Source organism: Thermothelomyces thermophilus, chromosome 5 (assembly GCF_000226095.1).
Source record: "Thermothelomyces thermophilus ATCC 42464 chromosome 5, complete sequence".
NCBI lineage: Eukaryota > Fungi > Ascomycota > Sordariomycetes > Sordariales > Chaetomiaceae > Thermothelomyces > Thermothelomyces thermophilus.
In genome coordinates this window covers 2508268-2532579 of record NC_016476.1, presented here as the reverse complement: position 1 = coordinate 2532579, position 24312 = coordinate 2508268, and the positions used below count along the sequence as shown (strand labels likewise).

Genomic DNA, 24312 nt, shown 5'->3' with positions numbered 1-24312 from the left:
TCATGACCACCTCAGTCGGTCAACTCGGCCAGAAGAACCCAGCTTCGAAACCGAATGAGAGGCCCGGCGGCGCCGCTGGCGGGGCCGACAGCACTCCGCGCCCCGACCGCAACATCGACAAGGTTGTGCTGGGCGACATCTGCTTCCGCGCATGGTACCCGTCATACTACGGAAAGGACGTACTCGGCGACAGCTCGGGCAACAGCACCAAGGGCGGCAAGGAGACGAAGAGCCACGGCGGCGGCGGCGGCGGCGGCGGGTTAGCGGCGCACCAACACCACGACGGCAAGGACGACACGACAAGCGCGAAAACACACGGACGTCGAGACCGCGATCACCATCCGCCCATGCTAGACAGGCTGTACGTCTGTCCGCGCTGCTTCAAGTATTCCAAGGAATTGGTCACATGGTGGAAGCACGTCCGCTGGTGCGAGAGGCGCGGGTACTTGCCGGGCCGCCTGATCTACACCCACCCCAAGGGGAAGCGGACGGTGCTGGTGGCGGCGGGTCCGGCGCCAAAGCAGGGACGGGGCAGCAAGCGCGGCAGTGTTGGGCAGAGGTTGGTCGAGCAGGTCGTGCAGGACGAGGGCGAATGGAGCATCCGGGAGGTCGACGGCGAGCAAGACGTGCTCTTCTGCCAGAACCTCTCCCTCTTCGCCAAGCTCTTCCTCGACAACAAGTCGGTCTTCTTCGACGTCACCGGCTTCAACTACTTTCTCCTCGTCTACACCCCGCCACCCTCGGCCCCTTCCCCCGCAGCCACATCCCCGACCACCGCCAATCCCGAGATGCGGTCAGTAAGGCCTGCCCCCGTACGGAACAGGAGCCAGATTGTCGGCTTTTTCTCCAAGGAGAAAATGTCCTGGGACAACAACAACCTCGCCTGCATCCTCGTCTTCCCGCCCTGGCAGCGCAAGGGCCTGGGCTCGCTGCTCATGGGCGTCTCGTACGAGATCTCCCGCCGCGAAGGCGTGCTCGGCGGGCCCGAGAAGCCCATCTCGGATCTCGGAAAGAAAGGATACAAGCGATTCTGGGCCGGAGAAATATGTCGGTGGATTCTGGGGCTCTCTGGTGCTGGTGCCGACACTACGGGTAGCGATGCTGACAGTTGTGGCGGCGGTGGTGGTGGTGGTGGTGGTGGTGGCGCAAATGGAGAAGAGAAGGGAAACAAAGAGATTGTGGTGGACATCGAAGCCTGTAGCCGGGCGACATGGATTGCGCCTGAAGATTGCTTGTCGGTGCTGCGGGAGATGGGGCTGGCCGAAGATGCCGGAGCCGGGCCCCCTCTTGGCTCGAAGGTGCAGGCGCCGAAGAGGGCCGACGAGAGCGCCAACCCAAACGGCTCCGGCGCCTTCACGACGGAAACGGCGTCCTCGTCGCCGGATCAAGTGGTGCAGAGGGTCCGCATCTCGCAGGCTGCCGTCAGGGAGTGGGTTGCTACGAACAAGATTAGCCTCGAGAGGACCTGTGATCCAGACGGGTTCGTGGAGGGATACGCCCTGAAGGGAAGGACGGCGCAGTTGGAGGAGCCTGTTTGAACGTTGTGTTTTGAGAACAGAGTGCTTTGTGATGGAGGTTTTCTCGATCTTAAAGTTGGCCATTGGGTGTCAGGCGGTACACTTATCGAGTCTCGTGTGAGGAAACCGGTTTGGTTACTATACCCCTATCTCTATGTGAACATGGGCCTGCAGCGCTATGTAATGACTTATCCAGTTCGGGAGTTGGTCAAACGTCACTAATTCAAGAATCTACATAGGAATTCTCCGTCGTATGCCATGGTCCCAGGCAAATGAAGAATGTTGACGACGCAGGCAAACCCAACCTTCAGGAGCGGGCAGTTCACTTCGAGTGGACGTTTTTGAACCTTGTCGAAATGAACAATCAAGGCAACAAAAATTGTAACTCGAATTTCCAGGGCTTTATTCCAGGTTCTGCGAAATAAAACACTTCGCAATTGAGTCGGGTAAGCTGGGTCGCGTAATTCATTTGTATACTCGCGTCGGTAGCGAGCCAACTGTATGTACTATGTAGTACGGAGTACGGACGACGGATTACGGAGTACCAGATTCAGATTGATGGACAGGAGGCAGGTTGCCAAGAAATCATCTGTTCCCCGAATCTCACCTTTTTGACTTAAACTAGTTATCAGCCACAGCAATTTGTGTGGTAGTGAGTGTACCCGGTGGCTGGAAGCCATAGGACGATCAGCTCACGAATGCCGGCAAACCGGAAGTACGGATTACTATACAGAGTACCGCGGTCCGGAACATTAGCAGCCAATCACCACAACGAATTGCGCCGGGAGATCCGACCCGCACTCGCATTGGAAGACGCTGTGTAACCTTCGCAAACACGGTTTCGGGTCCGTGAAAAAGATTAGCTTGAAAAAAGTCACATCGACTCGCGAACCAGCTCTCTACTTTCCTTTATTCGTCATTTGACAAGGAGATCTCAAGAACCGCTGCATGCTCTCTGTGCAAATTGACTCCCTGTCAATCTCAAGTGATAGCTTCGACAGAGTACGGAGTCCTGCTAGGAAGAGCGGAGAGAGGCATTTTTCCTCATCCTGTCGTCATTCCCCGGCCCCTGATGTCGCGGTGGATTATCTGTGGAACCTGTGCCGCGATGTTGGCGACTGGCAATCGGCCATTTCTCTTCCAAGTGGGGGCTGCGTGGGGGCATTCAGGACACCCTGGTAAGGAAAACGGGAGCCTCATTGCGTGAGACTTCACACCCGGTTTGAAAATTTTCGGCGACGCCCAACAACAGGCCAATGTTCAGTTTGCCCGCCAGATCCAAAGCCCCAGGAGCTCCCAAGGAGCGCTAAACGGAACAGCGATGGCTTCCACCATTGTTGGGGCCCACGTATTTTGTGTCCACCAGGAGCAATTGAGGCTGAGAATCGAAGTTGTTGCTGGAGGAAGCAGGCCGAAAAGAGCGGCTCAGCCACGGGGGGTCGATCGACCACGGTTTCCTGTGCGCGCCGCGTCCGAGATTGCCCGACCATTTCCTAAAGTGCCGCAGCAAATTTTTCCCTCTCCCGCGACTGTTGTCCCAGCTTGGAGCCGTGACCCACCGTGAGCTCCAAGTGGAGAGTTTTGCGCCAGCGAGCATCGAATTGGCCACTCACGTCCCTTGGTTGTGCTGCTCGAGCCCGTTGCCCGGACCAGCCCGAGGTTCCGCTTCCCCAGCTGACCACCTGTTTTTCACTTTCGCTCTTCCCTTCCTCCTCTTTTTCTCTCTCCCACTCAGCAGTCGAGCCATCGCCTCTGCCTCAACCTTCAAGAGTACCATCTCGCCAATCCTCCCCGACCCGTCTTTGCATTCTCTGCATTACTCTTCCCATCAGTCACAATGGCCTCCACCCGTGTGCTCGCCTCGAGACTGGCCTCTCAGATGGCCACCAAGGCCGCTCGCCCGGCCGCTCGTGTCTCGCTTGCCAACACCAGCAAGCGGACCCTGACTGGTGAGTTTGGCGTGCCTGCCGCGGCTATAGCACCGTGGCGATCATGATCCGGACCAGCAATCTAACGGGACTTTTCTCGCGCGTTCGCAGTCGCCAGCAAGTCCTCTCCTCTCCAGGCCGTCAAGCGTCAGCAGATGTCGTCCATCATCAACGCCACCACCCGCCAGGCCTTCGCTGTCCAGCGCCGTGCCTACTCCTCCGAGATTGCCCAGGCCATGGTTGAGGTCTCCAAGAACATTGGTATGGGCTCTGCCGCCATCGGTCTGACTGGTGCCGGTATCGGTATCGGTCTCGTCTTCGCCGCCCTCCTGAACGGCGTCGCCCGCAACCCTGCCCTCCGTGGCCAGCTCTTCTCGTACGCCATTCTGGGTTTCGCCTTCGTCGAAGCCATCGGTCTTTTCGACCTCATGGTTGCCCTCATGGCCAAGTTCGTAAGTATTATCCGTAGAGCAACAAGCTTCCAGCGGATCCTGAATCGCAATTTTAACCGTCGACCAGACCTAAACGCATCCCTCTATCGAATGGGATCGGCGTCGATACCTCGCTCGGAGCGGTCGATTGCCTGTACATAATGGGGACGTGGGGACGAGATCGGAGGGTTGGTGTGTACGAGAGGTTCATAGGTCTCTGCGACTTGATCGCATCGCGTGGACTGATGAAACGGACGGAAGTGTGCATGGGATAATGGCGGGGAATCGCATCAACATAGATGGGGCCATATAGACCTAGATCGGGGAGAACTTCCAGGGCGATCCGACCGTCTTGCTGTCGGCACTGCCGACATAACCTTGTACATTACCCACGGCGATTCTTCCCTCCGGGTTTACTGGGGGAAACTCCATCACAAAAATTTCACTTTTGTCTCAGAAACTCCCTTCCAGGTGCACCATGTCGAAGCCCGCCGGGACGTTCTGTTGAGCTCATTCACCTGCTCTGACTCCTGCACTGGCAGTGGCATACGCCTTGCTGAGATGTCAACAGAAAAGAAAAGAATGGGTGGTGGCAGGGGACGCAGTCTGTATGAAGAGATGAGCAAAGAAAGGCGAAGAACCCAAACCTAACTTTGGGAGGTTTCGACCACTTCACCGACTGCTGCTCCACTCTGGCACGCGAGTCTCCCGGTGGAAACGTGGTCCGCGATTGTTTGCTCCACCGCGAGCCCACTTGGGCCGCTGCAAGCGTCTCCCCGTTAACCATGGGCGCTAGTACTCGAGGCACATCAAATTGTTGACATCGCGTGTCCGTTGTTCATGCGGATTGTTGGTGCTGTCGTTGTCATCGAAGATGTCTGCATGTGTACCACGCTCAAAAACAAGAGGAAATGGGGGAAGAGGAGGAGAATTGGTTGAAGTTGGATAATTGCCGGGAGCCGTCCTCTTATTTGTTGCGACTGCGTGCGCGCCCTTTTCCCTTTGGGTTATTTCCAGCATTGGGGTCGCCCTTTTCCCGAGCCGCTGTTTCCCTTTTCGATCTTCCCCTCACGGCTCTCATGCAATAGGCAAGGAAGTGCGACTCGGGGTGTCAGGTGATTTGTCCATGTCAAGGTATCTGTGCTGCGAAGGAATGCGGGCAGGATACTTTGAGAAGGTTCTTTTCGGAACCAGCATCCTGCATGGTTTCGGTCATCCCCCGCATTTCAAACCTGGGGAGGGTGGCATGCGGAGGGTGTCACTACCACCGTGCGCCTCTGTGTTACACTGAGTTGCAGCCTGGCTAAGGAGGCGAACAAGGAACTTTTGAGACCCGAGGGTAGCAATGGAACCTTTTGGTAATGGAGGTCTCCAAATCGTTGCCCATGGAACGAGGACGTCCAAAGGCGAAGTCGACGGGGGAAGTACACGCTACGGAGAACATATGTGTGGTACACTTTGCGCGGCGGCAATTTCTTGGAACACCTCGCAGCCTGCTGACGCTGCTGGGATCAGCGCTAGTACCACACCGAGCACGCCGAGGACTCGGGACGATCATTTGCTGAGTGTATCAGATCGGGTTGTGCGGGGTACCTTTCCTGCGGTCTATTGCCGAGCGTCTATCATCTAGGTGTAGGATGTATGTTCGAATCTCTTCTTTGCCGTCGTAGCCATCTCCCGTCCAGCTCTCCCAAGCTTATTTATGCCTTGACGAGCAGGTTTGTGCCCGTCATCTCCTCAGGCACGGGCAGACCCATGGCAGTAAGGACAGTCGGGGCCACGTCTCCGAGGACGCCGCCTTCCTTCTTCAGACTCCAGCCTTCAGGAGCATTGGCCATGATGAAAGGGACCTTGTTGGTGGTGTGCGAGGTCTTGGGCTTGCCGTCAGGGAACTTCATCTCCTCGGCATTACCGTGATCGGCAGTGATGAAGAGGATGTAACCATTCTTCTTGCAGCTCTCGTAAATCTTGCCAATTGCCTTGTCAGTCGCAGCGCAACCGACGATGGCAGCCTCGTAGACACCAGTGTGGCCAACCATGTCCGGAGGGGCAAAGTTGTTCATGACGAAGGGGAACCTCCCCTCCGACAACCGCTTGCACACCTGCTCGGCGACTCCATCGGCACTCATCTCGGGGGCCTTGTCGTACGTTGGGACGCTCTTGTTCGAGGGCACCAAGTCCTGCGACTCGTCACGCGTCTCGAGCGGGAAGACCTTCTCGACACCGCCGTTGAAGAAAAAGGTGACGTGAGCGTACTTCTCGGTCTCGGCGACATGGACTTGTTCCACGCCCTGCTTGCCAAGCCACTCGGCCAAGACGTTGCCCATGTGCTGGGGCTTGAAAGCAATCTCGAACGGGTAGTCGAGCTTGTACTGTGTCATGGTGACCAGATTAACTTTGGGGTAGGGGAAATCGGGCAAAGGCGAGCGGTCAACATCGCCCAGGAGCTGGGTGATCTGCCGAACACGGTCGGACCGGTAGTTGAAGAAGAAGACGTTGTCACCGTCTGGATAAATAGTCAGCATCTCGACTCGCCATGCTAAGCCAAGACGGGGCGCTCACCCTTGATGCGCGCCTCATCGCCGCCGACAATAATGGGCTTGAGGAACTCGTCTGTTTCGCCCTTCTCATAGCGCTCCCTGACCGTCTTGACCGGATCATCGCTCTGCTCGCCCTCGCCTAGGACCATGCCCTGGAGCGCAACCTCGTTTCTCTCCCACCTCTTGTCGCGGTCCATGGCGTAATACCGGCCGACGACGGTAGCGATCTGTCCAGTGCCAATCTCGTTGATCGTAGACAACAGCTCTTCCATGTATCCAGCGCCGGACTTGGGGTCGGTGTCGCGGCCATCTCCGAAGAAGTGGATGAAGACCTTGGGAACGCCGACCTCCTTAGCAGCCCTGAGGAGGGCGTAGAGATGGGTTTGCTTCGAGTGCTACGGGCAGTCAGCATTCTTAAGAACTCTGGCGACGTCACAGGTATCCAGGTACTGACCACACCACCATGGGAAACGAGACCGCAGAGGTGAAGGCGCCCGTTGGTGTTCTTGGACGCCTCTAGGACCTTCTTGACTACATCGTTGCTGCTAAACTCGCCCTTCTTGACGGATTGGTCGATGCGAACAACATCTTGCCAGACGACGCGGCCGGCTCCAATGTTGAGATGTCCGACTTCGGAGTTGCCCATTAGGCCCTCTGGGAGGCCGACAGCGAGCGACGAGGCCTCGAGTTCGGTGTAGCCGGTGGCGCTCTTAGAGAACTCGTCCATGACGGGGGTCTCGGCGGCGGCGATGGCGTCGCCATCCTTGGGCGAATCCTCGGATGGAATACCCCAGCCGTCAATCACGACTAGAGGACCGCAGAAGCATCATGATCAGCCATCCCGCCTCGAGGTATATCAGGACGTAACATGCGAACAGGACGTAGTCTGGGCGGCGGGACGTACTCAGGCAGGCCTTGTGTTCGGGAGCCATTGTTGTCTTGTGGGGAGCCTTGTCTCGGGGTTTGTTTGATATGACGTGAAAAAATCCGTGGCAGTTAAAACGGTGCGGCTGAGGAAGTCAGCCGAGATAGGTAGGGAAAAAAGTTGACCAGACTTGTTGAGACGGGATGGCGGGGTAGGTCGGGCCTGTGTTCCTGGAAAGTCCCCCCACCTGACGTACCGCATCGAACGGTTTTTGCCTTAAACCAGCTTAGCGCGCCGCTAATAACAGAGCGATCAGTGGTGGTGCTGCCTCCGGTCCCCACCCAAAACCCGACATCCAACCCACCAACAGCAGGAACGCGTCTTATCTTTTGCGGGGGGGGGGGGGCGGGCATCTTGTTAGTTACTCAGCATAGGATCTCTCCGCGGCTCTCCTGAATGCCCCGTAACAATGGCGACACACCTTCCCGCGGGCCTCTCCCCCGATGCCGTTGACGTGGTAACTGAGCTGTCCTCAATCATCACGCGCCTGCGCGCCGCACAGCAATCAAGCTCGCCCAGCGGTGCCAATGCGACAGGCGCGACAGCAGCTTCCGCCGGCGGCGGCGGCAATAAGCCACAAGGCGGCGTAACCGGCACGACACCTCTCCCAACCTCGGTCCCGACCCCGAACCCCTCATCATCCAACAATATCATAACCAACAGCAACACCGCCAACGCCGCCAACGCCGCCGCCGCCGCATCGTCATCAACAGCAGGAGCAGCAAACCCGAACCCGAACCCGAACCAACAGAGTACTACCACCGGGTCCGGCCCAGGGTCCGGCGACAAGGAACTGCTCTCCGTCAAAGACCTCCCCTTCGCGACAGACAACCTCAAGCACAAGCTCCAGCGGGCGCGGGCTGCGGTGCGCATGCTGGGGGGCGTGCGGCGGGCGCTGGCGCAGCAGGAGGCCGAGGCGCGGGCGCTGGAAGAGCGGCGGGCGAACCAGGCAGCGCGGCTGGCGCGCACGCAGGAGGACGGGCTGCTCTTCGTCAAGGCCAAGAGGGAGGAGAGCGAGGGGGTCGTTGTCATGGGGGATGTGGACGTCGACGATGGCGGTCGCGGCGCTGGTAAGGAGGGGGATGGGAATGGGCAGGCCGGAGCGGGGGAGAGGATGGTTGAGTGAGGACAAGTTTTAAGAGAGGGCCCTGGGTGCGGTGTGGAATGGGGATGGGTAAGACATAGGCGATCATATTCATGGCGTTGGGGCTACAATTGGCGGGTTGATACCAGCTTGATTCTGCAGCATCGTTCTAGGAGTTGGTGGTCCGTTGACTGGTTTATCCGAGACCGAATTAAAAAAAAAAAAAAAAACCTCTGATTCATTCCGCAAAGGGGAGGGGCGTGCGGTAAACACCCCACGTGTCGGTGTTGGGTATCTATGACTCGAGATGTTAGATGATGGCCTTGACAAAATGCTGGGATAAGACAGGCAGCAGTAACTAAGACGGCCTGAGAGACAGCCGGTGCGAGAAATCATGGTTGATTGTGTACGAAAGCTACGCCGAGCTCTTGACCAAACGTCTCTCTCCCTTAGAGGGAGCAAAGCACACACCACCTTCCCCGGTATAAACGACTTCCCGACGAGGCATCTCTTCCCACCAAATCCCCGCTCCTTAGGTCTCCTTCCCAGCGCCGAGACCCTTCTCAACGCCCAGCATGCGGAGCGTATCGTCAATGAGCGTACCGGGCTTGCCATCGAGGGCCTTTTTCCAAACATCCTCCGGCACGACTTGGTCGTCAGGCAGCAGGCTCCAGTTGGGTGAGCTGAACGTCTTGAGCCACTTGAAGTCGTCAACCTGGTCGTATAGGTTGGCCTCCTTCTTCTCCTTCTCCGTCAGCTACACAGACGCACGCCATGTTAGCACAGCCATCGCTTTCAAATTGGAACGAAAACAAAAGGGGGGAGGGAGAAGCAAAGCTTACAAAGATCTCGGGTGCTTTCGCGAACTGCACACCCGTGCAGTCTTCCACAATCGGCCTGCTCACGCAATGCAGATAGAAGACGACATTGCGGCACTCGTGGATGCGCACCTGGCGCGCAATGACCATGACCACGCTGTCGCGCACGCCCGTGACGTGGACCGGCCCGTTGACGTGGCCGGCAACGATGGCGCTGCTCCGGATGTCCTTGAGGGTCAGGCTGGCGAAGGGGGTACCGGGCCCGCTGCCGGTGGTGCTGCTCGATGTGGGCAGGGTCATGTCGACGACACACTGATGCAGGTCCGTCAGAGTGCCGGAGGAGGTGGCACGAGAGGCCGAGGCTGGCAGGGTGATGTGCACGCGGATGTGGTCGGACAGGTGGACGTCGCGGGCCGCCGAGAAGGACGGCTTGCGAACGCCTACGCCCTTAGCTGTGGCGTCGTCGCGAGAGATCTCGGCGTTGTAGTTCTTGCTGCTGGTCGGCAGCGACGAGGAAGCCGGGAGCGCGCCGATGGTGTCCTTAGCTTCCGTCTGTGCGGATGCGACATCCGTGGACGATCTGGTGTTGGCGGTCAGGTCCAGGCGACGAGTGTCAGGCTTCGCCGTGGCAGCGTCGCTGTTCTCGGGCCGCTTCCTGAACTGGAAGCGGTTCTTGGGCATCAACTTAGCCTGCGCCTCATTGAGCTGGTCCTTGAGCGACTTCACGGTGTCGGAGTAGATCCGCAGATCATGGGCTGGGATGAATTCAGTGGCATCGGCTACCTCCTTGGAGAGGTGGGAAAGGCCACCCAGAATGTGGTCGACAGCATCCTGGCGCTCAGGGCCGACGCTGGCAAAGGAAGAGAGCTGGTTGATCTGCTCATGGATGGCTTGGTGTGTACTTGTTTAGAGACGCTGAATCAAGGAGCTAGATGCCCAGAACTTACTCGTGACTGAAGTCTGGAACTGGCGGTAGAAGCGTTCCTTGGGGTCCTGTGAACTCATTTTGAAGAGACTGTAAATCGGGGAGGAAGGGTTCAGGTGCCGAAAAAATGACTGAATGATTATTGCTGTTTAGCAACATGCCGAATATCACACAAGGAGAAGGAAAGATCCCATTATTGTTGGGAGAAAAAGGGATATTCCCACTTACAAGTGCGAGCTTGGCGCCCGTGAGGAGAAGCGCCCTAAACTTCGCCAACGCTGAAATTCACTCTTGGGCGCGTAAGGAGCTAGGATGTGGCAACATCCAACCTTACAGAAATCAGGGCATCTATAGATGGAAATCTCACGATTGTTTCGTCGTTTGCTGTGTATGTAGCTGGAGTCTTTAGAGTTGCATTAAAGGTGCAGCAGAAGAGTATATAGTGGGGCCACTAGATGAGAGATCGCGGGGTCAAGCTAGTCCCAGGTCCAGCCATGATCTAGACGCGGGCGAACGCGTTCTGATTTTTGGAGATTGAGCACACGAGACGAAAAGGAAGGGGTTTGATGGTTGCGCGTGCTTCTTCCGTTTGTGGAGCTGAGATGCTGCTTCCCCAAGGTCCGCTGCGCTGCATAGGTACCTAGGTACCTAGGTAACGCAAGATTTCTACATCGGTGAATTGCATAAGGTACCGGCCTCTCTCATACAAATGCTGCGTATGTTAGCCATAACGTGAGGAAAAGTGGCAGGTATGGTGAGTTTGTTAGCTCATTGCCCGGCAGTCGTACCTAAGCTCTTCAGTCTTGTTGAGAACAACCGAAATATAACTTGGAGCTCCTCAGCCGATCGCTTGCCAGCTACAGGTGCCCAAGGGGCAACAGGATCAGTTGTTATCTGAGTTTAACCTCCCCCTCCCTTTTTTTTTTTTCCCTCTAAGATTGTTGGACTGGCAGAACTACAGCAGAAGCGACCATTCACCACTCAGGAGGTTTCCTCTGATCAGAGCAATGCCTTCGCCCATTTATTACGTTCTAGTGCGATGTAAATAACCGTGTTTACCGGCTCTACCCATAACCTCGTGACCTCCCCCCGCCATAATTGCTGGGGAACGTTTTCCCGTTCGCCAGGATTGGCACATGCACCGGCGCCCCCCGCTTCTTGGACTCCGGCAGCGAATTGACCGCGTTCCACATCTCCATAACACCCGCTCTCCGCGCCGGTAGCATGCTGTACTGGAGGCTGTACAGGTTCTTGCGGTTCAGCGGCGGGACAAACTTTCCGGTGAGAAGACAGAGCAACACCCGCGGCGAGAGATAGTGTTTGCGGATCCGCTGTCCCATTTGAAAGTATTGGTGGAACATGGCCTTGAATTTCAGGGGAACGGACTGCCTGCGGTCAGTTCGGTGAACGTTGGACGATAGGTCAGGAGTAGCTCACTTTTAGGTATATTACTGAAGTCGAAGGCAGCTTTTGTGTGGGCGAGTTAATAGTAATGGGTGATCTGAAGTCTTGGGTATCTCGAAGCTCAAACCGGATCCCGCCTGCCGTCGAGTAAGCCTACTAACCCGAACAAACGGCCTTGTAACACAGGTACATACCAGGAAGCCTCCCAGGATCCTTGATCCGAAGCATGAGCGCGAAAAGAGGGAAGTGATTCAAGCAAGACAGCATCGTGTCGAAGACGGCCTTGAGCGAGATGATCACCATGCGTGCGATAGCAAAATTAAGGTAAAACACCACCACAGTCGGTAGCAAAAAGAAGAGAAGAGTGAAGAGGATGGTGCCAACGAGCAGCTGGTCAAGATCGTAATCGCACGAGTCGATCCGATTTCTGAGGACGTTGTGCTTCTTGCCCCTGAACAGGTGGAACAGCGATATCAGGATATTCAGCTGCCAGTGGTAGATTCGGGCCGAGGCTAGGTAAAAAGAGTAGATGTGCACCGTCAGGATGGAGAGAAGGTCCGAAAACAAGGCTATCGGCATGCTTGCTCCGGCAAAGCTCGAGAAGCCTATGAACCAGATGATGCGAGGCAGATATGGGCGAAGAGCCTCGATGAAGCCTGGTTTTGGTCAGCGATATCCTGTTCCTGACTCGCTGAGAGGGACTTACTTGACCAATAATCAATGACCCATAGAAACAAGTCGCCGAGGAATGCCCCTAGCTCATTGTTCAGCTTCAACCCGGCGGGCCATCCCATGAGCCAGGAGATGCTGCTCTGCAGCGCGTCCACCGTGTACTGACTGAGGAGCTGGTTGACCTCCTCAGCAACCCAGCCGGCGTTATCAATGATGTAAGACCCCAGAGCGATGCCGATGATCACATCGTTGGCCACAAGCCAGAGGCTGTTATAAAAGCGGATGTAGTCGGGGTGGCTGGTTGTCACGCTCTCCCAGTCGTTCTTCCTCAACCGAAGAGTGACATACTGCATCGGCCAGTAGCAGAACTGCTGCAGACGAATCTCGACCTGCTGAGCGGTGGCAGAGATGTCCTTCAGGGCGGCGTACCTTGGCTGCGCCCGCCATTCCAGGATCCGCAAGAGCATTTCGGCGGCGATCCGATGGGCCAATAGCCCCATGACAAAGACCCGTTTGATGACAGGCCAAACGTAGACGGTAAAAAGATCCCACATCCACACCACCATCATGTCGCGCGCCGTCGTTGCTGACTCAACAACCCTCTCGGAGACACTAAGACTCCGCTTAGGGCGCGTGCCAATGCGAGAAACGTTCTTCTGGAGCAGCTTCTCGAGCTCCCATGACCAGTTGATCTGGTTCACAATCTTGGCGAGTGCCTTTTCTTTCTCGGAAGGCACACGCTTAAAGATTGAATGCTGCTTCAGCTTCTCGACGAGCTGTCTCTGTTGCTCCTTCTTCCTGCGCTCCTCCTTCTCGTCATCGTCTTCAATTCCATCAGACACATCTTGCCGGAAACTATCGTGCTTGTCGTCAAGAGCCAACTCGATTGGGTTTAGGGAAATATATTGCATTCTAGTGGGATTCGGTCTCTCAAAGAGGATCAGCTGAATGCTCGAGGCTCGCGGACATGTGATGGCAGGGACACGGCGCTTGGGCCCGACCGTGACGCGTATCCATGACGGATCAATCTCGACCGAGTCTGGGGTGTTGGACAGGCCGAGGACGCATATCGATGTCTGGCCGCACAGCTCGTAGATGCGGCTTACGGGATGGGGAGCGTTGCGGAGGAGCGTGCCAATCTTGAGGGCGAATTCGACATTCCGAAGCTAGGGGTTGAGTCAGCAATCTCACCCTCCACTGTCCTCAATGTTCGCCTACGCGCACACACCTCGACCTCTTCCAGGATGGCCAGCACAAATACGTCCAGAGCCGAGTTCCTCCACCCCACTACCACGCCCTTCAGGTCCGACCGCGGCAGATCGGCCGGCCAAAACACGCGCATCAGACCATCATTATCTGGCATGTCCGACAGCAAGAGCGCAGTCGAATCAGCTAAAAAGAACCCCGCCGTCTGAGTTGCTCCCTGGCCGAGATGCCGGATGAAGTCGAGCGCGGATGCTGAAACGGGCAGTCAGCTCTAACTGGAAGCTTGACCAAGGCGCGTGAAATGCAGTGTCGTACCAGGTCCCCCTCTCGCGTCGCAAGCCGCTCCACCGGGAGAAATATGCTGAGGAAAACCAGGCTGAGCACGACAAAGCCCTTGGCGGCGCGTGTCTGCACAAGAGAAGGCTTCGTCAGAATTCGATCGGCGTTCGGCGCAGAAAGGCGTTCGGCGCAGAAACGCAGAAGCAGCGTCGCCGCCAGGTGGGGAGGGGGGAGGGGGAGGGGGGCCGTTGCTTACGACCACTCCGTAGTTCCAGGCGAAAATGGCAAGCTCATAGAGACGGGTGACGAGGTCCCATCGAGCGGTGATGTAGCCAGCTACAAAGATGCCAAGAGTCAAGATGGAGAAGGGGTGCATAGAATCGCGCTGTGGGCTATGGCCAGAGCATTCCGGGCAGAGGCTGAGGCGATCCGATGGTTGGGGACGAAATGCCGGCGCGACTGTTGGTGAACCCACGTTTCGGCGTCGGCGCAGGTATATCGAGCAGCGAGGGTGAGCTCGACCGTGGTCTAACACTTGCGTTTCACAGTATCCAAGTGTGAAAGGGGAATTGAAACCCCGAGGTCCAGAACCTTGAATTCCACTTAGCGTGCGAATCCGGAGTTTGTGGAGATTGGTGGGTGGGTCCTACGTACTAAGTAGGATGTTCACTGGCCCACTGCACTCTCGTAAAAACATGGTATAAATGATGGTAGTACTCCGTACCTTACGGTAGTGTATTGCCTATTCGGGAGTACTGGTAGCCGAAGCCCTGGATTCGATGAAGAACTTGGGTATTACTTAATAAGTGGCTTTGGCATCCTAGCTTGGACTGCGGAAAGGCTGAAATTGCTCGAACCTACATCCTGCAGATCTAGGAGGCCAAAGGCGCATCCATGCCTGGCATGAGGAGAAATGTAGCACGGCAACAACAGGTAGAGCTCAGAGACCAGTGAAGAATACGAGGGACATCTCCTTCATTCAATTGGCTGCACGCCTCATCCTGCAAACTACCAGCAGACTTGCTCTTGTGTTCCTGGGAGGAATGGCTGTAAGTATATCAATGACCTCTTGGTTTCCTCCTCTATGGGGGCGGTGGCCCTGTTGGAAGAAATGCCTAGAAACGATGACAATTTACTCATAATAGTTCTAGCACATATTCTACAAACATTCGTGACTACATATTCTACAAACATTCGTGACTAAGGTGAGGTGTCGGCCTCTCGAACCAAGATACTCCTCGGCTAGCCTGATGGCCGCCTTCCTAACTGAACGAACCAATTGGTTTGATTATGTTGCCCGTTGCATTAATTGACAATACATATAACCAAGAGGCATCTGAGCTAGTAGACGAGTTCGCAATGCAATCTACCAATTCAAGCAATTTACGTACACAGAGCTTTGTAGACGGGATTGCTTAGGGCAAACCGCGGACCAGTCATGACGCTCACTTACTGCTTGCTTAATTAGAGCTGCGCAAGCAATGAGTGTAAGTGTTTCTTCCCCAAGGCCATAATATTGCCAGGAGCTGGTCCTACTAGACAAATTTGAGAGGAGTACTTCATCTGGAATCTCATGTCGATGTCATCTCGATGAAAATGTTGCAACTGTTGTAGAGTACTTTTCCGTCCCATTCACCGTTTATCTTTCTAACAAACCCCTATATTAATGCTTGTTTTGTCTAAGCCCATCCAAAGCGCTTGATTCGAACTATTTTACACTTCAGGATTACCAGAGACACAACATGACTGAACTCTGGATGAGTGGATGCGCGTATGGACGTTGATGACACAAATACTGCGTACAATAATCGTACAGAACTTCTGCAGGCCAGATGACTGCAGGCTGGGGGTATGGAATGCCTCGGGAATGCTTCCGCTCTAGAGGCAAAGGCCCGTCAGATTTATCACTCACCGGCTCGAGACTCGGGGTCACTTACATTTCTTCTTCCCCATCAACGTTGCATCATTATCCTTATTGTCTTCCCGAGCTTCATCCAGCAGTTTATCAATACCGCGCTCCTTGAGTGCTCCCTAGTGAACAGACCCATCAGCCCTGTGAAGAAGTAGCGTATTTCGTGGAAGATGTGAGCCACCCTACTTTCAAACAGGAGCTGTACTCCTTAAACAAGCCAGCACATTCATTATTGTCTGTCGTGCCGATCCCACGGAGGTATTCTGCCCATATGGATCATAAGTGTCAAAAGATCACACCAAAAAAGAAGAGAACCGCCAAAAACTTACTTTCGCTGTACCATTTCAAGAAGCAAGTGTCGTAGCGTCTTCGTAAGCAGCCGTTGTCAGCCTGATCACGACATGCAATAGTTCAAGTTCACTCACTCCTTGATTTCGTTGCACTCTGGCGCGAGTGATTGAGACATCTTGGACGTTGATGCCTGGATGAGCTATGGTGTCTGTCTTCGCAAACGCTCTTGTAAGGATGTCATGTATCGAGACCGATGCTGAGTTCTGCGCTACTGATCATCTAAGCTCCAGGTGTGATTCACCGGATGCAAGTCCCGAGTCGTACTCTGTAGTACGGAGTACTTTGCGCTCCACTACTCCGTAGATTGTGAGAAACAGGGTCAACTGCCTGCACCACTCCTACCCTACAGTATGGTAGCCGCATCAAAGCTTATCTTATCAATTGTACCCACACTGCATAAATAACACACTTGATTGGCCGAACTGAGTGTCTGCTTTTGCTGCAACTTTCGTCAGGTACCTTATCGAATCAGTCCCAGACAAAGCGGGCCCTCGAAAAGTTCCCTTCCTAGGTCAGGCGCGGATCGAGAATGGGGACTCCCCGAATAAAAGCACTCGTGTCGCCAATTGCCTCCGCCATATAAGATTCCTGGGCGCCGGCATCGCGAGTATCATGGAGTCATCTCAGGACCTCAAGTCGTTGCGGGACACCGTTCATTCTGCGCTGGTCACGGTAACACGGTCTGTCAACGCGCTCGCAAACGAGGACCTCCAGTTTCAGCGGACAGTCCACCCTTCGGTCGCGACTCGCCTCGATCAGAATACGGAACGTATCCTGCGATTAGCGCGCGGCGTCCTTAAGTCGGCTAGCAACTTCACCTCCCAACGGGAACCTCAGCTGGAAGATGTGGACGATGTAGAGATCCAATGGAAAGGCGTGGTGGACGTGATTGACTCGCTCTTGGAGAAGTCGGACACTTGCCTGGACGAGTACACGGGTCTGGTTAAGAGGAAAGATGCGCCGACTGCCGAACTTGTACGAGCGCTTAGTTTCTATCATCTGTCGCGCCGTTGACTGACCAACTCCAGGGCCGAGAGCTCAAACGCTCGAGATCGACCACCAGCAGGCTCGACTGGTCGATGAAGCGTGCCAATATCTTGAAGCCCCAGAACGCTTTCGAAAGGAAGATAGACAATTTTGATTCGGGACCATGGAAGCCTCTAATGACAAGCAAACCTCACGCTCGTGTTCCGCTGGAGACGAGTCTTGACACCTTTGTCGACGAAGAAGGCCGCACCCAGTACGCATGCCTCATTTCATAGCTTCACGCGTTTTGCAACTAGAGAAGACGTTGACCATTTGCAGGTACAAGCATCCGTACGAGCAGGAGATCACCAACATGCAATATCCCGAACAGGTCTATCGGTCCTGCGAGCCCATAAAGTATCTGCCGATGGAGACGACGAAGGCAATCTGGGTCGACACCTACGAAGGGGTTTTGGAGATGCTGCAAGAACTGAAGCAGGCAACCGAGATTGCTGTCGATCTAGAGCATCATGATTTCAGGACTTATGCAGGGCTTTTATCGCTGATGCAAATCAGCACAAGAGAGAAGGACTGGATAGTTGACACACTGGTTCCCTGGAGACACAAGCTCGAGGTGCTCAACGAAGTTTTCGCGGACCCGAAGATTGTCAAGGTGAGCAAGCACGGAAGAATCGGGAGCGGCGTGCCGCTAACCAGCGCTAGGTACTTCATGGCGCGTTTATGGACGTCATCTGGCTCCAGCGAGACCTTGGGCTCTATATAGTGGGCCTTTTTGATACTTTTTATGCCAGCGACACCCTCGGGTATGCAGGCAAGAGTTTGGCGTTCTTACTGAAGAAGTTCGCCGACTTTGACGCGGACAAAAAGTATCAACTTGCGGATTGGCGGATAAGGTAAGCTCGTGCTCAGTCTCTCGATGCAAGCATCTTGACTAACGAGATTAACCCGGCAGACCTCTCCCCGAAGAGATGTTTTACTACGCTCGATCAGACACACACTTCCTGCTTTACATTTACGACATGCTGCGGAACGAGCTTGCCGAGCTTGCCTCTCAGAATAACCCCGATGGAAACCCGATCGACCGTGTTATTCAGAAGTCGAAGGAGGTGTCTTTGCAGCGTTACGAGCACCCCGTCTGTGACCCTGAGACTGGAGCCGGCAACCGGGGTTGGTACAATACTTTGATCAAATCACCGACGCTGTACAACGGCGAGCAGTTCGCCGTCTACAAGGCGGTGCACAAGTGGCGGGATGATGTGGCCCGCCAGGAAGATGAGAGCCCGTTCTTCATTATGACCCAGCAGGTCCTCAGCGACATAGCACGCATCATTCCCACCGACATGAAGGCTCTGTGGAGTCTATTGGAGTCAAACGCACGGGGGCTCAAAGGTCGTCTCGAGGAGCTATTTCAGGTTATTCAAGAAGCTCGGGCAAGGGGTGTGAACGGCCCCACCATGCTTCAGTTCTTCCGAGAATTGTCATCAGGCGCCTCTCAGACTTCGCTCGGGGTCAGGAAGGTGGCAGCTGCCGCGGCAGAGGACAGTGAGCCGCTCAGCATCGAAGAACTGAAATGTGACCGCTCCCAGCTCTGGGGGGATGTGGCGCTCAACTCGTCGTTAGACGGGACGTCCAAGGCCCGGCCGATACGCGAGGAAGATATGATTCCGCTGTACACGTTTGACTTTGGTGCTATTAAGGAGGAGTTGCCGGAAACCAACCAACCGTCACCCAGGCGTGTCGCTGAACAAGACACCAAGGGTCTCCCTGTTCTCGAAGAAGAAGGTTTCACTCTGAAGGCTGGTCGAAAGCGGAAGTCTAGGGATGTTGATGTTGAGTCAGCATCCGAAGCCGAAGCAGTTTCCGACATCGAGATGGGTGGAGATAGTTCCGCAGGCAAAGACCACCCGAAGTCTCCTAGTGTCGAGCAGGAAGTTGAGGGTGGTGATGACAAGGCCGCCAAGCAGGCAAAGAAACAAGCCAAGAAGGCTGCTCGAGAAGAGTTCAAGCGTGCTCAGCTCTTGGCAGAGCAACTGGCTCAAAACGGAGACATAAAGGGAGCAAAGGAACTCAAGGCTCAAGCCAGGAAGGCACTTCGAGCCGCCAAGAAAGCCCAGAAGCAGCAGCAGCAGCAGCAGCAGCAGACATCTGCCTCCGCCGCGACCTCGGCAGCCGACGAACAGACCTCGGGCGAACAGGAGGAAGGCCATGATGACGATGCCGAGCAGGAGCCGTTTGACTACAGCAAGGCGTCGTCCGTGCTACATGCTGCGCAGGCGACAAACGGCGATGATGGTGATGATGATGGCGGCAGAAAAGAGGTGCGGGGCAAGTTTGCACCCTTTGATCCGTACGGCATGAAGTCAGGGGATGCGCCACAAGGCGCAAGGAAAATGAATCACGTGAAGGGAGGGAGGACGGCGACCTTTAAAAAATGAGCTTACCATGTCATTGTCTGGATAGGAAGGTTGAAGCGTGTGGGATGTCGGCTTCTGCTACGTGATACATCCACGGGTAATGACATTGCAAGGGTTGACGGGGATTGGGACGCGGTTGGTATGGGACAGGGCGTAGGTCAAACTCAAAAAATTATACCCCTGTGACGCGTAGGTAGGCTTTTTCAAAGAGGACGCCTTTGCTCTCCTCGGCGAAGCAGATTGTGCAACTGCCTGCGTACTCAAGTCCAGACTTGTTATCAAACCACTTCAGCCCGCCGATGCTCGTACACGAAAAAATTTCACTCCTGCTAAGGTTCCTAGACAGATCCTATAACAAAATCAAACGACAACTCTCTTGAGCAACTAGATACAGACCACAGTCCAAAGCCCGATTCCCAGACTCCCCGTATTACCCATCGTCTTTCCCTGCCGCCCATCCTTCAATCACTTGGCCTCAGCCAGACCGACGGTGTCGGCGCCAAGGTCATAAATGGAGTAATACCTCCGGAGGAAGGCATCGCCCAGGATCGCAAGTGGCCCAGTAGGAGCCGGGAAATCCATGCCCATAAAGGTAGAAATGCAGCTGCCCTGGACCTCGAGAACGTAGTCGTAGGGGCCGAGCGTGAAATTGTAGCCAGCCAGGTTGAACGTGACATCCTTGAGGGAGTCGCGCTTGTTGCAGTCGATGGTGTACTGGCCAGTGTAGCTCTTCTTAGCGCCGATCTGAGCGTTGAGCATCTCGGCGAGCTGGCTGGGCAGAGCGATCAGAGAAGTACCGGTGTCCAGGATGATGCCAGTGTTCTCAAGCTCGGCAGTGTCGTCGCCGTAAGAAATGGCATCGAAGTCAACCTCCCAGTAGGCCTTGCGCCTCAACGGAATGGTGGTGATCTTGCCCTTGTACTTGTCGTGGTCAACACCGCCAAAGACAACCTCAGACTGGCCATTGGTATCGGCCAGGTAGAAGGCGAAGACGGGCTCATCGATGAGCTTCTGCTCGACCATCTTGTAAAAAGGCGGGACGATGCCGTTGACTGAGATCCGGTCGTAGCCAAGGCCAAGGATACCGTCGAAACGGCCAAAGGCAAAGGCAAGACCGGGCTCGCTGGTCGCCTCGGCAAAGTCCTGGCCCTGGATAGTGATATCGCCGATGGACACTGTGTCCTGAGAGACAAACCCGCTCAGGCTGCCTGACCCGTAGCGGATCTCGAACGAGGTTCCGTTCTTCTTGTAGGTGGACGAGGCAGATGAGTCATACTTCGAGTGCAGGTAACAAGCAATCGAGCCGCACTCGACTGATGGAACCCACAGGTTGGAGCTACCGGTATCGAGGACCACCTTGAATGACTGAGGGGGTGTTCCAATCGTGATCTCGGAGAAGTCTAGGGTGCTCCAGTGTCAGTCTCCGAATTGAGGACGAGCCATCCATGCCACCACAGTGGCGTCACATACACTGTGCGTTCATGAAGTTGGAGATGGGAATAGGATGGTTGCCCTTGACGTCGGCAACCATGCCCTTAAAGATGGCATCGGCTTGAGATTCACGTGGGCGCAACCCCATGTATTTTTGGCCGAGATGCTCGAGCTGGGTGTTGATGGGAACCGCCTCCTGGACGCGATAAGGTCAGTAGCCGCTGACGCGTGCTTGAACGGGGTCAGACGTACAAGCTGCTCAGAGAGAGGGATCTTCTGCAGCTTCATTTTGTGAACTGCTCCCTGGGCGGAGCCGAGCAGCACAGCTGCGGTCAGCAAAAAAGCATCCTTCATTTTGGGCGACTGTCTGGTCCGGTCGGTCGGCGTGAAGGACGAATGGAAGTCAAGGCGATGCGACGATCGAAGCGAACAAATCTATCGCCGATGGTGATGATAACGACGATGAGACACGACGCGAAAAGGTGATGTCGAGTCTCGGAAGTAGTTGATGGAAAGGTTGGGGAAGCGGGTTGGGACGGATGCGGAGGCGAAGGGGGTAGGTCAGGTGTGAGGTGTTCCTGCAGTGCATCGCCCCGATTACGTAGTGGCCGGGGAAAGCTCGCTACACCGGTTCGGCTACGTCGTCGCCACCGTGCGTCTGTTTACAGTTAGTTTTAGGCACCCAACCTGGGGCCCCGGCACCTTCATGCGCAGCAGGCTCATCCAAGGAAGTCATCAACAACGAACTACCTACCAGGGTACATCCCCCATGAGCAACGGGCCATCCTGCTGAGAAACAATAGTTTGATTGACGGCTCTGAAGGATACAGATTACTCCAATTTACTCCATATGGGGTGTCTCTTGAAACGTTTGGCAGTGCTCTACGTGGCTGCTTCCCGCCGACGCTGCGAATGCGGTGACAAAACGGGGCGACCAATCATGCTCGCCCTGTCCGAATCATCCAGGTACAGTAATAATGGGTGCAAACATATTCAAGTGATCCTGCATACAACACCTCCGGTATTGGAAGATTGGTGTTTCAAAACGCAGAATGCCTCGTCCTGAGTGTACATACAACTAGTTGACACCTCAGCCTGAGACACCCTCGCCGTGGAGAGCTATCAAGCTACTCCCCCCATTTCCTGCGAGCGTAATCCGAATCACTGCGTTTGTCTTCCCGCTATCATTCTGGGCTGATACCGCGACGCGGTACAGAGAGGGATGGGTCGTCCACAGATTCATGGGACCGGGATGCAAATGGCGGTTGGGCACGGCCGGGCTTGTGGAGCACCGCAGCTGGCTGGCGAGGTTTGAGCACAGTAACACAATCAGAAGAAGGTGCTTGCTGCGCGAAGCGTTAGCGCCGTACTCGAGAAACTAAAGAATTCTACGCACTAGTCAGTGCAGGTGTCGTAGATAGTTGTACTGCTGTACATACACTACGAACGAAGCAGGTGCAACCAAATAGAGAATGGGGCAGCGCATGGAGAAAGGTACAGTACTCCGTACATACAGAGAGCATCCAACACACGGGCGCTTCGTACCACACAGCAATCCGGATACAAAGTACTTTGTAGCGTCGACCCCTGCTACCCCACATCTTCACCTTGCTCCCTACGAGGAGTACCTCGCTGCCCACTCGACCCCGCCATGAATTTTTGGCCAGCAGCTTGAGAACGGCTTGACCTAAACTAGGTACCAAACCCGACGTCACTCCGTTGGCTCGGGTTAACAGTCGCTTGCAGTATCCTTCCACTGCAACATGTGAGAATTTGTCCAAGATGGCGAGCACAGACAAGGAAGCAGCAGCAAGGTAACCAAACTTTCCCTCCCCCGCGGGCGCCATTCTAGCATATGCACTCTGGCTGTTATTGCTGACTGACCACCTGCACGAGACAGGGACGCCACACCCTCCAATCCTCGTGGCATTCCGTATGCGCCATTCGTCGACAAGGTCGAGGACTATGTCACGTCACGAGCAGATGTTGAGCCGACGCTGCGTCGGTTCCAAGAGATGATTGCGTGAGCTCTCCCGGTTAAGATTGAAATCCAGCCTTGACGGACGGCGTTCGGCTGATACGTGGTCGGCGTGCAGGAAATACCAGTTCATGGAGCAGAACCTGCAGCGGAGGGTAGCGGGACTAAAGGACAAAATGCCCGACATTCGGAAAACGCTGGAGGCTGTCCGCTTTTTGAAGCTGAGGACGGTAGGGCGAGGCGTTGCCACTCTCGATGAGCGGCCATGGTGCTGATCGGCGGTTGATTGTGGCAGGGCGAATCTGATCCGATAGAGACAACATTCGAATTGAACGACACTCTCTATGCGAAGGCCGAGATACCGCCGACGGACGAGGTTTACTTGTGGCTTGGGGTAGGAACCTTTCCAACGAGAGTGGGAGTGTGCTTCTAGAGGCTGACATTTGGCAGGCCAACGTCATGCTGTCTTACCCAATCGACGAGGCCGAGGCGCTCCTTGAGTCAAAGTTGCAGGCTGCGAAGCAGAGTTTGTCCAACTGCGAGGAGGACCTGGACTTCCTGCGGGAGCAAATAACGGTGAGCCAGCCTTGCGCTTAAGCTGCTTTGGTAAGGAAGTTTTGCTAACCGCGGGCAGACGATGGAAGTCGCGGTAGCAAGGGTATACAACTGGGATGTCGTGCAAAAGCGCAAGGAGAAGGAGGAGGAGGAGAAAGGGAAAGGGAAAAATTCTCAGAACTCCGGGAGCTGAGGCGAATCTGGAAGGCCATGTTCATGGTTTGTCCCTTGTCGCACGGGACTGCGGCAGGCGTCTCTGCTTCCAGATAGTTTCCGTCCCGGTGGCGGTTGTCTCTGTTTAGTATTCATCGTCCCAAAAGACCGAGTCGCTGGCACAACTGCATTGCCAAGTGTGTTTGGACGGAAGGCCCGGTATGGATAGTGCCAATGCTGAAGGGCCAATCCTCGGCACGCAACACATTAGAGCCGAGAAGAAGGAGAAAAAGGGAAGAGCCCTTAAGTTCTAAAACGGCTTTTTTCGTAAACAAAAATCGTGACGTTATGGAGGAAAGAGGTCTGCGTTATATAGACTCGGACTGAAACCTTCTGTTGTGAGGCGTTCCTGGCGTGTCGTTGGTTGGGCAGGGCCGACGAGGGCGGCAGAGGCGGCCGAGTCCTTTTGTTGCCCGACTTCAGCCAGCAGCAGGTGCGGCACTGCCGCTCGGTCGAGTAAGCTTAACGATCGCTAAGCGTTGGGGTTCGGCCCCGGCCAACCTACGTTGTCAGGCGCTTTATACGACTTGTCCATAGTACTCTGTAAAGGGATGCCAGATCTCCAGATCGCCCAGACGGTGGGGAGCCCGAGGGGCTAGGCGACCATTGTGCGGGGCGTTTGCTGGCCAAGTGGAGAGTGATTGACCGCAACATTCAACCCCCCCCCCTAGCACGCCGTCACCCAGTCACCCGCGCCAAAAAATCAACGGCGCTGGGCCCCTTGACCTATTTCAGGACCCGT

The 24312-nt window shown here is 55.3% G+C and overlaps 9 protein-coding genes across 9 annotated transcripts; 5 read left to right on the top strand and 4 right to left on the bottom strand.

The window, feature by feature from the left end:
* Positions 1–98: 98 nt before the first annotated feature.
* On the top strand, positions 99–1505 carry MYCTH_10609 (histone acetyltransferase SAS2-like protein; the record flags this gene model as incomplete). Its single annotated transcript, XM_003665188.1, has 3 exons — positions 99–259; positions 305–1077; positions 1156–1505. Coding segments are annotated over 3 exons (1284 nt in total), but the record flags the coding sequence as incomplete, so codon positions are not given.
* A 1759-nt stretch (positions 1506–3264) lies between these two features.
* MYCTH_112204 (mitochondrial ATP synthase protein 9) lies at positions 3265–4752 on the top strand. The gene is made up of 3 exons (XM_003665187.1): positions 3265–3466; positions 3557–3897; positions 3965–4752. Exons 1-3 carry the CDS (start codon positions 3355–3357, stop codon positions 3968–3970), a joined length of 459 nt encoding a protein of 152 aa, XP_003665235.1. The 5' UTR covers positions 3265–3354; the 3' UTR covers positions 3971–4752.
* Positions 4753–5239: 487 nt separating this feature from the next.
* On the bottom strand, positions 5240–7427 carry MYCTH_2315941 (uncharacterized protein). The gene is made up of 4 exons (XM_003665186.1): positions 7321–7427; positions 6871–7223; positions 6439–6811; positions 5240–6382 (listed from the first exon to the last, which is right to left on the bottom strand). Exons 1-4 carry the CDS (start codon positions 7346–7348, stop codon positions 5577–5579), a joined length of 1560 nt encoding a protein of 519 aa, XP_003665234.1. The 5' UTR covers positions 7349–7427; the 3' UTR covers positions 5240–5576.
* A 295-nt stretch (positions 7428–7722) lies between these two features.
* Positions 7723–8467, top strand: MYCTH_2144795 (uncharacterized protein; the record flags this gene model as incomplete). The annotated part of the gene is made up of 1 exon (XM_003665185.1): positions 7723–8467. Exon 1 carries the CDS (start codon positions 7751–7753, stop codon positions 8465–8467), a length of 717 nt encoding a protein of 238 aa, XP_003665233.1. The 5' UTR covers positions 7723–7750.
* A 271-nt stretch (positions 8468–8738) lies between these two features.
* Positions 8739–10365, bottom strand: MYCTH_2308748 (uncharacterized protein). The gene is made up of 3 exons (XM_003665184.1): positions 10191–10365; positions 9268–10133; positions 8739–9182 (listed from the first exon to the last, which is right to left on the bottom strand). Exons 1-3 carry the CDS (start codon positions 10246–10248, stop codon positions 8958–8960), a joined length of 1149 nt encoding a protein of 382 aa, XP_003665232.1. The 5' UTR covers positions 10249–10365; the 3' UTR covers positions 8739–8957.
* A 246-nt stretch (positions 10366–10611) lies between these two features.
* Positions 10612–13776, bottom strand: MYCTH_2308744 (uncharacterized protein). The gene is made up of 5 exons (XM_003665183.1): positions 13473–13776; positions 12279–13410; positions 11767–12228; positions 11606–11709; positions 10612–11553 (listed from the first exon to the last, which is right to left on the bottom strand). The coding sequence occupies exons 1-5, from the start codon at positions 13605–13607 to the stop codon at positions 11233–11235; spliced, it is 2154 nt and encodes a 717-aa protein (XP_003665231.1). The 5' UTR covers positions 13608–13776; the 3' UTR covers positions 10612–11232.
* A 2687-nt stretch (positions 13777–16463) lies between these two features.
* On the top strand, positions 16464–19636 carry MYCTH_2308740 (uncharacterized protein). The gene is made up of 5 exons (XM_003665182.1): positions 16464–16967; positions 17021–17232; positions 17298–17631; positions 17682–17872; positions 17932–19636. The coding sequence occupies exons 1-5, from the start codon at positions 16605–16607 to the stop codon at positions 19412–19414; spliced, it is 2583 nt and encodes an 860-aa protein (XP_003665230.1). The 5' UTR covers positions 16464–16604; the 3' UTR covers positions 19415–19636.
* MYCTH_2308737 (aspartic protease) lies at positions 19637–21483 on the bottom strand. Its single transcript, XM_003665181.1, has 3 exons — positions 21077–21483; positions 20864–21020; positions 19637–20793 (listed from the first exon to the last, which is right to left on the bottom strand). Exons 1-3 carry the CDS (start codon positions 21176–21178, stop codon positions 19859–19861), a joined length of 1194 nt encoding a protein of 397 aa, XP_003665229.1. The 5' UTR covers positions 21179–21483; the 3' UTR covers positions 19637–19858.
* An 865-nt stretch (positions 21484–22348) lies between these two features.
* MYCTH_2308733 (uncharacterized protein) lies at positions 22349–24066 on the top strand. Its single transcript, XM_003665180.1, has 7 exons — positions 22349–22520; positions 22571–22638; positions 22725–22847; positions 22921–23032; positions 23098–23196; positions 23253–23378; positions 23437–24066. Exons 2-7 carry the CDS (start codon positions 22607–22609, stop codon positions 23548–23550), a joined length of 606 nt encoding a protein of 201 aa, XP_003665228.1. The 5' UTR covers positions 22349–22520; positions 22571–22606; the 3' UTR covers positions 23551–24066.
* The last annotated feature ends 246 nt before the right edge of the window (positions 24067–24312 follow it).

What these genes read in the sequence shown, in the direction of transcription:
- MYCTH_112204 (XM_003665187.1), top strand. Translation starts at nt 3,355, where the DNA reads ATGGCCTCCACCCGTGTGCTCGCCTCGAGACTGGCCTCTCAGATGGCC. An exon ending in CAGCAAGCGGACCCTGACTG is followed by an intron (nt 3,467 to 3,556) that starts GTGAGTTTGGCG and finishes GCGCGTTCGCAG; the next exon opens with TCGCCAGCAAGTCCTCTCCT.
- MYCTH_2315941 (XM_003665186.1), bottom strand. Translation starts at nt 7,348, where the DNA reads ATGGCTCCCGAACACAAGGCCTGCCTGA. An exon ending in CGAACACAAGGCCTGCCTGA is followed by an intron (nt 7,224 to 7,320) that starts GTACGTCCCGCC and finishes GCGGTCCTCTAG; the next exon opens with TCGTGATTGACGGCTGGGGT. An exon ending in CGATGAGGCGCGCATCAAGG is followed by an intron (nt 6,383 to 6,438) that starts GTGAGCGCCCCG and finishes CTATTTATCCAG; the next exon opens with ACGGTGACAACGTCTTCTTC.
- MYCTH_2308748 (XM_003665184.1), bottom strand. Translation starts at nt 10,248, where the DNA reads ATGAGTTCACAGGACCCCAAGGAACGCTTCTACCGCCAGTTCCAGACT. An exon ending in GTTCCAGACTTCAGTCACGA is followed by an intron (nt 10,134 to 10,190) that starts GTAAGTTCTGGG and finishes GTACACACCAAG; the next exon opens with CCATCCATGAGCAGATCAAC. An exon ending in CGAAAGCACCCGAGATCTTT is followed by an intron (nt 9,183 to 9,267) that starts GTAAGCTTTGCT and finishes GCGTCTGTGTAG; the next exon opens with CTGACGGAGAAGGAGAAGAA.
- MYCTH_2308744 (XM_003665183.1), bottom strand. Translation starts at nt 13,607, where the DNA reads ATGCCAGATAATGATGGTCTGATGCGCGTGTTTTGGCCGGCCGATCTG. An exon ending in GGTCATTGATTATTGGTCAA is followed by an intron (nt 12,229 to 12,278) that starts GTAAGTCCCTCT and finishes GACCAAAACCAG; the next exon opens with GCTTCATCGAGGCTCTTCGC. An exon ending in CTTCAGTAATATACCTAAAA is followed by an intron (nt 11,554 to 11,605) that starts GTGAGCTACTCC and finishes GACCGCAGGCAG; the next exon opens with TCCGTTCCCCTGAAATTCAA.
- MYCTH_2308740 (XM_003665182.1), top strand. Translation starts at nt 16,605, where the DNA reads ATGGAGTCATCTCAGGACCTCAAGTCGTTGCGGGACACCGTTCATTCT. An exon ending in GACGAAGAAGGCCGCACCCA is followed by an intron (nt 17,233 to 17,297) that starts GTACGCATGCCT and finishes GACCATTTGCAG; the next exon opens with GTACAAGCATCCGTACGAGC. An exon ending in CTTGCGGATTGGCGGATAAG is followed by an intron (nt 17,873 to 17,931) that starts GTAAGCTCGTGC and finishes TTAACCCGGCAG; the next exon opens with ACCTCTCCCCGAAGAGATGT.
- MYCTH_2308737 (XM_003665181.1), bottom strand. Translation starts at nt 21,178, where the DNA reads ATGAAGGATGCTTTTTTGCTGACCGCAGCTGTGCTGCTCGGCTCCGCC. An exon ending in TCCCTCTCTCTGAGCAGCTT is followed by an intron (nt 21,021 to 21,076) that starts GTACGTCTGACC and finishes TATCGCGTCCAG; the next exon opens with GAGGCGGTTCCCATCAACAC. An exon ending in CAACTTCATGAACGCACAGT is followed by an intron (nt 20,794 to 20,863) that starts GTATGTGACGCC and finishes GGAGCACCCTAG; the next exon opens with ACTTCTCCGAGATCACGATT.
- MYCTH_2308733 (XM_003665180.1), top strand. Translation starts at nt 22,607, where the DNA reads ATGGCGAGCACAGACAAGGAAGCAGCAGCAAG. An exon ending in GACAAGGAAGCAGCAGCAAG is followed by an intron (nt 22,639 to 22,724) that starts GTAACCAAACTT and finishes TGCACGAGACAG; the next exon opens with GGACGCCACACCCTCCAATC. An exon ending in TCCTGCGGGAGCAAATAACG is followed by an intron (nt 23,379 to 23,436) that starts GTGAGCCAGCCT and finishes AACCGCGGGCAG; the next exon opens with ACGATGGAAGTCGCGGTAGC.